Source organism: Prinia subflava, chromosome 1 (assembly GCF_021018805.1).
Source record: "Prinia subflava isolate CZ2003 ecotype Zambia chromosome 1, Cam_Psub_1.2, whole genome shotgun sequence".
Taxonomy (NCBI): domain Eukaryota; kingdom Metazoa; phylum Chordata; class Aves; order Passeriformes; family Cisticolidae; genus Prinia; species Prinia subflava.
The window spans coordinates 64,785,664-64,799,571 of NC_086247.1; the positions used below are offsets into that span (position 1 = coordinate 64,785,664).

At 36.8% G+C, this 13,908-nt stretch overlaps 1 protein-coding gene across 1 annotated transcript in view; it reads left to right on the top strand.

The window, feature by feature from the left end:
- LPCAT1 (lysophosphatidylcholine acyltransferase 1) overlaps positions 1–13,908 on the top strand; it is a 67,200-nt gene that overhangs the window by 26,941 nt on the left and 26,351 nt on the right. The window contains 2 exon segments of the mRNA XM_063398471.1: positions 1,691–1,745; positions 5,253–5,335. Of these exon segments, the coding sequence (XP_063254541.1) occupies positions 1,691–1,745; positions 5,253–5,335 (138 nt within the window).

The following is a 13,908-nucleotide window of genomic DNA, read 5'->3' on the forward strand; positions in this document are numbered from 1 at the left end:
TCACTTCCAAAGGTTCACTTACAATTAATTTATCACTTTGGAAGTAGGTGGCTCCATGGCTGTGTATAATGTAAACAAACACCGCAGCATTTGCTGCATAAAGGGATTTCTGTTCTGGTGAGCTCCTACCTCTTCCCTTGCATTTACACTGCAATTCATGTAAAAAACTAACTCAGCCATAGAAGAGAAAGGTGAGTAGCCTATTTCCGCCTTACAATTGAGCTGATGACTCAAGAACACAGAGGAAAAGGGAAGAAACCTGCAGGTGTGTTGCCTCAGATCACTATGATGTCTACAAAACCCTTATTCTGAAGTGTTGACCTCTGCTAATAAAGTTAAATTAAATTAAAGCTGAATCAGAATATGCAGCAGCATGTGATGTTATACAAATTGACTGGGTCAGTTTAAATTACAGCTTGGCTTAATTAGGATTAATTCTCTTGGGTGACCTAAAATGTATTTGTGATGTCTTAGCAGAAAATACTATTAAGACTGATAACAGGCTTCTGTTTCTCAGCAAACGTATATTTTCTATTTTAGTGTTTCTCAAAGCATAATCTGGCAATGTTTCTGTAGCTAGGAATACAGATGTTGTTTGTTTAAAGGCGCTGTAGCCTGTCAGGTGGATTGAAAACTTGTCACATGCAAACATAAACACTTTCTTACACTCACTGAAAAAATGTTTTTATGATTTTGACAGTATTCAGAGAAGATCAACTGAGTCTACCTTGAAAACAGAGAATGACCATAGTTGAGTTAGATACAGGTTCAATCAGTTTTAAGTTTTTATTTAAATTCAGGGTTTAATCTTCCAGGATTACAGAGACAACAGAGAGAAGAGTTTACTTGTAACTTATTGGGGATTTTTAATGCTCTTGAACAAAGACCTAGGAACCAGGCTTCTGTGTTTCTATCAGGGACATAAACTTCAAATCACAGGCTCCATTGTTGTTCCTGCTTCTTTACTTTCATGTGTTGGGAACTCAGTAAGAAGGAAGAGGGGGAGAATGTTCTGCAGCCCTATGTGGGTGTATAACAAAATGAGTAGGGTTTTGTTTCTAGGAACTGCACTGTATGTGTAAGAGGATTTTGACCAGTTGTCCCATCCCAATGATTGACTGTTGTAACTACCCAGATACTGTTTGAAAATGTGCCTACTTGACACTGCTCCTTAATTTAGGTTTACTAAATCCTTTCCTGGATTTGAATCTTAATGCTTTTTAAGGACAAGTTGATTCCAGTTATCTTGTATCTTAGGCTATTAAAATACACGTACTGCATTTCATTAACAGACTTTGGAAGTATAATGAACTTTGATTCCAAACTGAGGTAGTGATAAAATCTCAGTGGTTACATAATTAATCTTGCCAACTCTGTGCTGAATACTGCATTTTTCTGAAACAGACTTCTTCCTTTAACACATTATGCATTATATTACCTTCCACTGTTTGTCTTCCTGGTTGTGACTATTTTTTAAGATGCCAATTCAGTGTAAACTGTTTTTGTTCCACTTTACAGAATGTAATATATAGAAGTACTTCCAAAAGCCTTTTCTGTTAATTTTTTATCTGAATGTGATCATACCTGCAAGTAGGATGCTACATGAAGACTTTGGAGCACAATGTATTACAGTTTCACTACATATAATTTTTTTCCCTCCATCCTTCCCTATCTTTTTTTTCCCTTTTAGGTTTGAAATTCTGTGGCTTACTTTATGTCAATTTCACAATTCTGTGGAAATCGAGGTCAGTAAAAAAAACTGCAGTGTATTCTGAGCAGTTGCAGAATACATAATATTGTACTTAATTCTGCAGTAAAAGTTTGCATTCAGATCTTGTATGTATGTCTGTAAATACAGGTTAAGATACCAGTTATATTTTAGACAAATGGCTTCTGTATCTGAAGAGAGTCTAAAAATGGAATAGCAAAATACAGTTTTTCAACTGGCAATAAGACTTGAGGTTTTTACAGATTTGAATTGAGTAGTTAAATTTCTGGCTCAGTTTAAAGAGTCTTTTGTGAACAAATTTCTTGTCTGCTAATGGCCTGATTGCTGTTTCAATTAGTGTAGTAACTTTGTATGTTAGACATTCAAGTGTTTGGATGCTGATGTACAAACTAAGGACTGTCTTGTAGAGAAAAAATGTAGGTGGTTTCTTATAGACCACATAAGTTATTTATGTCTGGTTAATTTTTTTCTTAGGCTGCACTGTTCAGAATGTGAAATTGGAAAGCACAACAAAAAACTATCTATATTCTTAACTTTGAGAAAAACACTGTAATTTTAAGGCTGAAGACTATTGTAGTGAAAATGTGGAAACAGTTACAGCCTTTCCTTTCAACTTGGTGTCCTTATGCATTTTACACAGGGTAATTATATTTTTGTGGACAATTACAGGATTTGAAAAGTGTCATATAGGATATTTGACAGATGTTCTGCAATATTTTTGCTTTTTGAATAATGAAGCAACTGTTTAGCTCTGACAGATGGAACTGATGGCAGAGTAAATCAATAGGAAGAACTATTGCATGTTTGCATACACTGTGTTACAATAGTAACATATATTGCATGCTAATCACTACACTTGTCATTGCTCTGTGTTTGCTTACTTTTGCAATCAATTATTCTCAAAAATGATGGATGTGCAGAATACCAGCCACTCAATAGTTGCATATGCTGTAGAAATTTGGTGGGTTTGTGCTATCAATTTAGTTGGGTAAAAAAAGTGATTTCCAGAGTAGTGGCCTGTGTTTTGCAGAAGGACCAGGGAATGCTTGCCTCACACAGGGCTAAGACAAACCAGCTGGTTGGCAGGATTTTCACCCTTTCTTAGGAACATGCTTTTCTGCCCTAGGCAAGTAAAATGGGATCTTTTACACAGGAGTGAACACTGCTGAGCTTTCTTGATTTTTCAGGCAGCAACTGCTAGCAGATGTTGAGTTTCTGTAGCTCTTAAGGTCTTGCATAACAGGCTGTGATCTTTGGTAGTTTTTGGGGGGAAAAGCAAACTAACTAATGACCTTCTGAAATACTCCATACTAAAGCAGGAGTTGGCAGAGGATAGACGAGCAAGGTTATTCTCAAGTATGAGGCAAAGTACTTGAGAGCTACTTGTTGAATCTGTTTTTGTAAGGAATTGCAGTGAGGACTAGTAAAGTATAGGAAAAATTAGTTGGTTTGTGTTCAAAGTAATATTTTTCCTCTGATCTCTGAAGCTTGTTGGTTGATATTCCTGCTCTGTTCCATCAACAGAGAGATACTGGCAAATACCTACCAGCCTGGATACCACAGTTAGCGCTGATGATCCAATAACTCAGAGAGAAATACTACAAAACAACACAACTTCAGTGGTTTTTTTATTAAATGATAGCTGGTAAGAATTAACAGCCAGCAATCAGGATACAAAGTTAGCTAGCCTGGACTATTCTGCATATAGTAAATGTTTTGGGATGTTGCATGTGCCATATTGAGAAGCAAGTGTCTATGTAGGTTTTATAATAGGTTTCTGTAAATATTGGCCCATCACCCATCCTGTACTTAGAGCTGGCAGTGGTGTGAAGAAGAAAGGATGCATGAACATCTGCACATGTAGTTTGTTTTGGCTTATGTCTTCGTTTTACTGACCTGTCAACTTCAGTGTTCATACATCCATGACAGTCTGCAGCAGCTGGGAGTTCTTCTCTTAATTTTGTTAGTGATGTTGAAATGATTATGCTATTTCTGTGGAGTTAGGCATAGACATGTAGAACACCTCTGAAATCACTTCATATTCTCCTGTGTTTGGACAAGTTACTTGATAGCTATTTGCAACTCAAACAAATGGACTGAAGTTTAGAAGTTGAAGGAACAGTCTTTCCACCTCTGTTAACTTCACAGTCTTTTTGGTTTTGTATATTACATGAGGCTGGTGTACCTGCTTTTAATGTAAACCTAGAAGACAGGAGTCATATGTTTTTATCTGCAGTGGTGCATATAGGGAAAACTCCAGCAAAACTCAAAATAAATGCAATATTTGTTCATTACAGGAAACAGGTGAATGTCCAATGGCAGTGTTTGGATACTGTTGATCATACCATTATGTAATTTTAAAAACACAGCTAGCCTCATGGTTATTGAGAAGTATTGCTGAAATGATAAACTTTAAAATAGAGACTAACAACTTTACCCAGTTGTTAGTTTCTATTTCAAAGACCAGTATGAAATTTCTGAGTCATAGTTCCCATTTTCACTACCCGTAGGTAATTATACATACTATAACTAAGCTTCTTGCAGCTTTTTTTTAATTCAGAGACTTTACATTTTTTAATTCAGAGACTTTACATGTTCCTCACTTACTGCATAAATTATTTCATTGTGCTGCACTACTGAGAGAGTTGTCTGTCTTGGTACTGAGTAGGAGTGGTGGTCAGAGCTATCCCCTCTTGTTCCTCCCATCTGAGAAGTTAGTTACTTGGCAGAACGAAATGTTTTGAAGGTTTTTATTGGTGAGACTGGCCATGATCTTGATGCTTATGTAATTTTTCAATGGACACTTAAAAACAACTTAAAACACTGGAAGATATTTTAATGTAGGCCATGCTGTTCTGAAAGCAGCCCTTTATGTTGCGGCTCTCCAGCAGTTCTGGTTTAATTTTCCACTTTCAACATCAACTGTTCTGTGTTTCTCTGGTCATCTGCATTCATTTAGATTTTTTCTTTCAGTGGAGTGTTAATGGCTTATGTCCAATTTGAAGAGAAAAAAATTTCAAAACATCCAACAGCAGAAAAATAAAAACACTTCTCTAATGTGTACATTAGGCAGCCATGCATGATTTCAAAATGTGCAGGGGGATCAATAAATACCTGATGTCCTTAAAATTTGGATTCTTAATTTTTAAGTTATAGAACAATATTCCTTTAGTGTATGCTTCTTTTTTGTTATCTGGAAAGAGCTGAACAATACAAGATGTGATGTTTATGCAAGACAGTGCCAATACTTCCAAATTATTTACAAATTCTGAGTCCCACTTAGGAAATTAAGATAAAATTCTGCTTGGGTGCCATGAGGTAAGAAATGAACAGAGTCTATGTTAATGAATTTCTAGAAGTATGACATATCCATAAGCATCTAAAAGTTTAATTTTTAATATTTTCTGTAGTCTTAATATAATTTTATGAGTAACAACAAACTGTATACAATTTTCACCATAGTGCTGTAAGTGATTGTTTAAAATGTTAAATATTTTGGTATAATTCAGTTCTCTGTGTGCAGTTTCTACCCGTGTATATTCCTTCAGAAGAAGAAAGAAAAAATCCAGTGTTATATGCCAATAACGTCAGACGTGTAATGGCAGAGTAAGTATGTTGTAATTCTGGGTAAAAATAGATGTGCGATTTTTAAGTTTAGACTGAAGAAAATGTCACAAAATCAAGTCGGTGTGGTTGTCTGCCTACGAAGAACCTTGTAGTCTGCAGGAGTGGCTGCAAGACCTTTTACATCTCACTTACTTTTCCCTCTGAGGGGAAAGCCACAAATTCAGCAAGAACTGTAGAAGTTGATGGGTTTGGAATATTGGGGTTTTTGGTTGGTTATTTTGTTGTTTGTTTTTTTTTTTAACATGTCTTCATATAACAAGCCAGCTCTGCTTGCTCCAGTGGGTATTTAGTCTTTTGGGGGAAGGGTATGTTTGAATTTTAGGAAACTTAATGTAAGTGAATTTTGTGCTATTGGAATTGCATTTTAAGCTGTGACTGTTTTAATGAGGTTAAGGATAATTTCATATATTCATTGTTAGCCTGTGGCTATTTCAAACAGTAAAGCACAGTGAAGTGGCTTTACTTCCATTGGAAACAGAGGACTAATACAATGCAAATTAATTGAAGTTAATGTGAGTAAGTTAAAATGCTTCTCAGTAGGGTATAATAAAGGCAATTTATTTTAATTTAATACTGTTGCTCTTTTGTTGCATATTTATTAATGATTTTTCATTTATTTTTTGTCATTTCAGTAAATCTTCCATTAGTCAGTAGATAACTCTTTTCAGTGTTTACAGTGAACCCTCAGGCCTGTGATCACTAATAACTCTTGAGATGTTTATGTATCTTCCTAATCCTGATTTTGAAAGAACTTGTGAAATCATAATTTCCTTTGTGTAACTTCTCTTCCGTTTCCAAGTTTCCGATTTAAGCCAAAGGCCAGTTCGTAGGTAGTGACTGAGAATTCTTGTCTGGTTGAACCCAGGTCTGTGAGTTTCCTCAAGGATGTTGGAACAATAATATAACAATAGATCCATTGTACAAAAGGGCATTTCTCACAAGAAAAAAGAACAAAAGGACCTGTTTGAATCATCCTGTCTCAGTCAAAAAATCTTTGAGGCACTGGCCTCAAAGTCCTTTGTTGTTTTATTAAAGACCCATCACCTGGCAAGTGTTGTCCTCAGACTTTGTGTAGAAGGCCAGGTTACTAAATTTTCATTCTGAACTCTGCTCCAATCAAACAGGGATTGTGTGCTACACGGAAAATTTTTGAAAGCCTACAAAAGTTTACAACAACTGCCATGTCGCAAGCCTTCGCTTCTAAGTACGCTTAGAAGGAAAGACATGATTGTTTCTCCCTCCCACCCCTGAAAAATTAAGCATTTGTGGTCACAGAAGAGGAATGCAGATCTAACAGGAAGACTGTCAGAATGAGATGTCAAAAAAGATTTGCTTTGGGCTGAAGCAGGGGCTGTAGATGCTGTGTTGATGTGAGTGGGAAAACAAATGTGTTTGAATATCAAAGTTTTGAAGTTCAAAACCAGATGGGAATGAAACAGAATGTTGATTCCTGGACACCATGGATAACATAGTTAAAAACTACTTACTTCTGACCACTTTCTGATACAAGATGCCTTCTTGTATCAGTTCTCCAAACTTTCCCAGTTTATTCATGCAGCTTTTGGTACAGGAGATTCCAGCTCGAATGCTGTCAAGGCTGTTGTGAAGCTGTAACAGTTGCAACTCAAGTACCTCGGGTTCTATTTGCTGCTAGCATTGCACTCTGCATTGCTGGATAAAGGACAATATTACTGCATCATCTAGATCTGTCTTGCTTTTCTTGAGGATTGAGTCAGTGGTAATGTAGCATCTTGTTTTCAAGAGGTCCTTCTGGGATCCATTTAAATGTCTGCTTTACCCCTCCCCCCCATCATATTTCTCTGACAGAAGAGTCTAATTCTGCTGGATATTTTACAGCATCAAAGGTGGCAGTCCCAGCTAATAATGTATTTTTGAGTCTAGAACCAGTGTTGTGGAAACCTTGTGTCTTGCTCTTGGTTTCCGAGGGAGTTGATAGAAGTTGCTGGTACAGTAATAGATAATAGATACAGTTAGCAATAGATAGAATTTCTGCTCTTGCAATTGTTTGCCTTGACAATAATCTTCATTTGTGAACGGCTTCTATTTAGCATTGAAGAAAGCACTTGACAACGTGTCTAACTTAGGCTGCTTCTGCTTATTGACTCTGGAGAATTTTTGGTTTACCTATATTTGACTAGCTTTTCTGTGGATGGCCACAGAGTGATGGTGGTCTCTAGATACTCAATTCATATATATATGTGAACATAAACTATTTCATTAAGGATTTGCTTCTTTAAGACATTAATCTCTTGCACGTTGGATGAATTTACTTGCCCAAAAAGTGAAATCCAAAGTGTGCCTGTGTTATCAGAACTGGAATTACTTATACAGAATAGCCACTGCTGCTGAACATGTTTGCCATCCTTTGGGTCATTTTCTTAATTTGCACAAAAGGCATGTGCAGAATAGATAAAATATGGTCCCTACTTATACTTTAACGATATGCTTCACATTTAATTTTCTAATACAACCTATTTTTGAGTGTGTCTGTCTTGTTTGGTCTTTCCGGCCGTGTTCTGACTCCCACTCAGGTTAGTCCATGTCACCCACAACATGCTAGCAGGAGCTGTGTTTAAAGCCACTTTCATATCACTGAAAATGTTGAGTGCTTTTAAATATGGCAACAGTCCTGGCCCATTCTCTTTAAAATCAATAAATAAAGTATAGCGCTGTTCTGAGCTTTAATTCATTTCTTGTGTTCTTTATTGCTCTTTTAAACAAAATTCTGAAAACACCCTACTAGTAAGTATGCCATGTAGATAAATATTATATTGCCTTCCTTTTGTATTACTTAAGCAAAATCATCATTTTGGTCTTCATGTACATAAGCTATTACCACCTTATGTTGATGGTGGTCAGCATGGCTGGTTTTGATCTGTTAATTTATTGAGTTCCACAGTTTCTTCTATATATTTTCTACTTGAGTGTCAAATTTTCTGTCCCATGTTGTTTTTTGGTTCTTTTTTGATCTTTGAATTAATAAGTAATAATTTAATAGAACTATGTTAGTGTTACAAAATTGTCAACCACTTGAGACTTCAGTCCCAGCTTTTCCAGAATTATTAGGAACAAATCACTTGACCTTGCCATCACAAGTATTTATTACTAAAAATTTCTCAGTGGTAGAAGAAATATCTCTACCACTCTTAGAGCATTGGGAAATATTACTTTTATTCATAGGGCATGTCATCTTAATTGTTTCCCAGTGTAAGGTATTGTACATGACAGAGATGTTTTTTGCCTGATGACAATTTTGCTATCCTTAGCTAGTAGTTACATTATTTTTTAATATTCTTTTCTGCTTTAAAAAGTCTTGTGCTTCTTAGCTGCATCAATTGCAACTTTTTATCCATTTTTACCTTTCTATGTTGTTTTGCTGCATCATAGTTTCTAATTTACTGATAGCTATTTAAAGAATGATTTGTGGTTTGTTTCGAGTATTTTCCCCAAAAGAAATATATTAGTTACCTCTTTTCATTGTGGGGCTGTACCCATTTGCTACTCTTTTTAAATGCCTGATTTTCATTAGCAACTGTATTCTGGAGAACCTCTGTTAGTTGTAAAAGTAATATTTAAGGCATAAAAATTCTGTTTGAAGGAAAAAGTAGATAACTTTTACTCCCACTTTGAGGGGGAAAAATGTTTGTTACCCTGCTGTTCTTTAGGACTCAGATATGTTTGAAAGAAGTAGATCAATAGCTCAGCTTTTAGTTAGTTGCAAAAATTCATTTTGTACATGGATAAGCCAGTGGTAGTGCAGGCAGCAGATTGTGAAAATGTGCACTGCGGGCTCTTCGTGCAAGTCTAAAGTAACCTCACCTGTAATTACAGAAGATATGAGCTGACTAGATGATGATAAACAGACCCACAGGTCACTTACTAGCATAAAAGCACAATTTGTATTCCTTTAATTTTAGTTTCTCTTAAAGACTACCTTCAAAATGGGGAAAAATATAGTTAGGTGGTACAATTTGGGAAAAAATAGAAGACAAAATATTACAAATTTGTTAATTCTTTTTGCACCTGGCAGATATTGAGACTGAAACTTGATGGAAACCAGACACCTTTGTGCTTTTGTTTTTCAAAACTGTAAGCACCTCAGAACTGAAGTTTCCAGTACTCCTGATTTCAACATTTTGTTTTCCTAGATCTTTTGAGTTTTAAACTCAGCATTGTAATAACATGTGTGACACTGTCCAGGAGTTCTGAAGTTTCATTTTTGGTGAGCCCAGAAAGGCAGCCTTCCTGTAGAAATAGCAAAATGTTTGCTATTTTCCTATAACCAGTTCGCATTTTTCCAATAATTTTCTCTTCCTCAGTTACAGAAACATTTAAAGACCTGTTTTTATATTTGCAGTAGATGCTGAAATTGATTAAAGTGCAGTGCGTTTGACATGGAACTTGAAACATCTCTCTTCCTGATGCTTTCTGTCAAGTGCTTGCCAGGATCACTTTCCCCACGTTTGAGCGTGTCATACAGTTAAAGCACTGACTTACCAGCTTAACATGTGAGCATTACATTTTGCTTTTGAGAAATTAGTACTTCTAATGTAGTAATTAGAAGTACTAATTAGAAGCATGCTGGTGAAGGCAAAAAGTATTACAGGTAGTCTTCTGTATTCATCTTCCCTTTTGTCATCTTCTGCATGGTCAAAACCAGGTTGTTTTTTTTTCCTTGCGGGCTCTGACAGCATCAGAATTTGATCTTTGCCAATATATGTCATGGAGTGATGCTAGTTGCTAAAGAGTAGTCTTGAGGATGTGAGTTTACAGTTCCTTACTGGTCTGACTCATGGCTATTTGTTGTATTCAGTGGCCTGTTGAATCTAGCTTTGGAAACCAAAGTGCTGTGCTCTGTGCTGTCTGAAGTTCTGTGTGTGATTCTGCACAGGTACTGTTTGGATGCTCAGCATTCAACTTTGAAATCCAAAGTGTTTTTTGGCCATCTGGCATTTTTATGCCATCAAAGGCATAAGCATCAGTATAAGTGGAATTACTGTAGTGCTGGAGTTGACAAGCATCCATTTGAGGCATCGATGGTGAAGGGTCTAGAGAGTAAATCATGTGAGAAGTGGCTGAGGGAGCTGGGCTGTTTAGCCTGGAGAGAAGGAGGTTCAGGGGGACCTTATTGCTCTCCATAACTGCCTGGAAGGAGGTTGTGCCTAGCTTGTTCCTAGGGTTGGCCTCTTGTCTAACACAGCCAGTGATAGGATGAGAGGAAATGGCCTCAAGCTGCTCCAGGGGAGGTTCAGGTCGAACAGCAGGAAAAGTTTCTTCATGGAAAGTGTTAAATATCGGAATGGGCTGCCCAGGGTGATGTTCAGGAAACAACTGGACGTGGCACCATGGTCTAGTTGGAAAGACAGTGATCAGTCAAAGGTTGGACTTGACAATCTCGTAAGTCTTTTCCCACCTAAAAGAGTCTGTGCATTGTTTGGGTTTCAGGTCATATACAGAAATGGAGATGAGAAATAAATTATGCACTCTGTTCATTTCTGTGAATACTGTGATCATCGCAGGTGGAGAACATAGTCACAGAACAGGGCTAACTGTGTGGGTTCTTGCTTCATTTATTTGCTCAAGGAAGAAATAAATTGTTTAAAGTTAAGTAATACTTTGCAACAGTCTGGTTTGAACTGGTTTTTGAATGCTGACAACACAAGGAGAACCTCCTTTTTATTTATCCCTTGAAAGATTTGTGATGTGCAAGTCTACAAGAACAACAATTACAGGACCCATTTTCAAACAACGCTAGGCAGAAATACAGCTGTTGGCAGCTTCTTCTTCTAAAGAAGAAGCTAAAAATGGTCTGAAAATTAAACCATTATGAGATAATAGATTCCTTATGTGAACTTCAGACTCACAACTGGACCTTCTTTTGCTTGGAGAATGTCACAAAGTAGTAGTCTGAGGAGAGAAAAGGGACTATCTACTTTGGCCTTCCAGAACTAAACAGTTGGCAGCTCTTCAGCTTGGGAAAGGATGGGGAAGAAAGAGTGAAGGGTTATTTTGAGGTCAGGAAAATCATCAGTGTTCTGGAAAAGCATACTAAAGGAAGTCTTACTTTTCATAGCAGAAGAGATGGAAAGCTTTCAATAGTAGATCAGCTGAAAGTAAATGGAGTAAGTCTTCAAAATGTGCAAAATTGTGTCATTCATTACCAGATAGATAAAATTACTTCATCAGAGCTGAGATACACTGTAAAAAACATGTGGTTAATTAGTGATTCTGAAACATAGTGGTACAAAAGGTCTCTGGTTCCAGAAGTTCATGTACAGATGACTACTAATAATTGCAGTTATTTGTTCACTGTGTTTTGTATGTCTTTTTGCTGAACATCCTATAATGAAGAAAAATACCAAATTAGATAGAATCCTAATGTTTTCAGCACCCGATAAAGATTATAGTTGATTTAAAGGGGGGTTTTTTGAGCAGCCTGTGGAATATTCTCTTGATTAGTTCAATTTACAAACACTGTAAAACATTTTGAGAATGTTTTTGTTGAAATGTAGAATCCAAATGTCATAATATAACCTGTACTATTTTCTCTCACTTTACATAAAATTCCAGCAGTCACATTTTTTTATGTTCGGCACTTTGCATGCACAGTGGATTGGTATGCAGAAAATGAGGAAGTTAATAATTCATCTTACATTATGACTGCACAAATGTTAGACATAGGAAGCTGTTTAGTGTAAGACATCAGGATATAACAAGTACAACTGTTGTGTTTAACTGATTGGGTTTGCGGGAAAGCTTTTGGGGTTTTATTTCATTTGAGTTTATCATTTTCAAGTGACTTGCTGATTTTGGAACTTCATGAAGTGTGATATCATGACAGGTAAATCTTGGGGAGGGCAGGGAAGGAAAATGTCTCAAGGTATGTTAGGCTAGACATTCATGTCAGGCCATATAAATCTGCTGGACTTTTTAAAAGGCTAGGCTGACATTAACTGGGTGTGAAAGCAGAGGTAGTTTGAAGAAAAGGGGGAGGGGAAATGCTTTTAAATGAAGATATGGGAAAAGTTCTTTTAGTTTATTAAAAATATGGGATTATACTTGTGACTTGCATCACAAATTTAAATTATTATCTTTTTTTTTTCCCCAATTGAAGTAGAAAAAGACTGCCCTGGAGAATAAGTGAGAATAGTTTGATAACTGGTTCTGTAGAAAATCCTGTGAGCTGTTGTACCAAGGCCTTACAGTGAACTGTAGTGTACCAGGCTTTATTCTAAGAAATTAAAAAATTAACCACTCTTAGCATAAATAATGAACTGTATATGTTCCCCAGCTTCAGGTTCTTCAACATTCTGAGCTGAAATCAAGGTCCTTTAAGCTGCTAGCCCCATACAGCTTGTGATTTGTCTTCTGAGCTCAAGAGCCCCTTGAACTCTATCTGGCCTTGGCTGATTCTGTGATTGAACTTTGCTTTGAGCAAAAGTGTTTCTTTCCTTCCTCACTTCTGATCTCTTTTATTGTGAAAGTCCGGATGTATCTGTACCCTGTTTTAAGTTTGTTTGGTTTTTTTTTAAGTGTAGCAGCTTGAAAATTGCACCAGGTGAACAAGAGAAGCTACTTTTGTCTTTCTGAATGCCATTTTGTGTATGTGTTGGCATTGAACATATATGTAGGTATTAATTGTAGTGGGGATTTTCCTTACTGGTAGAGTTATAAGTCTGGCCCAAGTACTGCCTCTTTTATAAGGGGTGCACAAAGCTGTAAAAAGATGCAAGTTGTGTTTTCCCCTTGTGGTTTGGCTGAGTGTGAAATGACCCTGGCTTTTGTTTGGAATTTATTTTGTATCTTAAGTTTGGTTTTGATTGTTTTGGTTGTTTTTTGTTTTGTTTTGTTTTTAATTCGTCTTTGGCTAGGCTCCTTCCACACATTCAGGGTCCATTACTTAGCAGTTATTTAAATCTGGCAGTGGTGCTGGGCTGGCAGTCAGTCAGGCTTCAACCCTCCCCCCAGGCTGAGTGCCCTGATCTTTCGTAGTCATCTTTCTTTTGATGTGTTGGAAAAGCATTTTGCTTTTGGCTTTAACAAGCTATTGTTTCTTGCTTTAGCTTGCCACCTTATGGTTATGTTTTGACTTGTCCATCCTCTCTGTTTCCCTTGAGAGAATGCTTGGGTTTCTTTTGTTTCTTTAAAGTCTCTTTATTTTAATTGTCACCTTGAATCAGTTTCAATTACACTAATGTTTTTTTGTCCTTTCAGAATTTAAGTGTCTTACCACTTCTGATTCCCTAATATGTCCAACAGAGAACCACTATAGTCTTTCAGTTTCTTAACTTATTTTTAACAAGCTTCCCCTTTTGCATGTAGTTCCCCTGTGCTTCAGCTGATCGCCTGTGAGTTCCTGTATTTCTGTTACGTGCTGTACGTAGCATGGCCTGGAGAACTGGTGAATTTTGGTGTCATTTGCTTGGCTGGGCAAGATCTTTGTTTATTGGCCCATTCTTTTATGGAACTGCTCTGGGTGGTACTGCCTGTAGCATGTCCTTGCTGGAGATGGTTGACATGGAAGTCTGTAG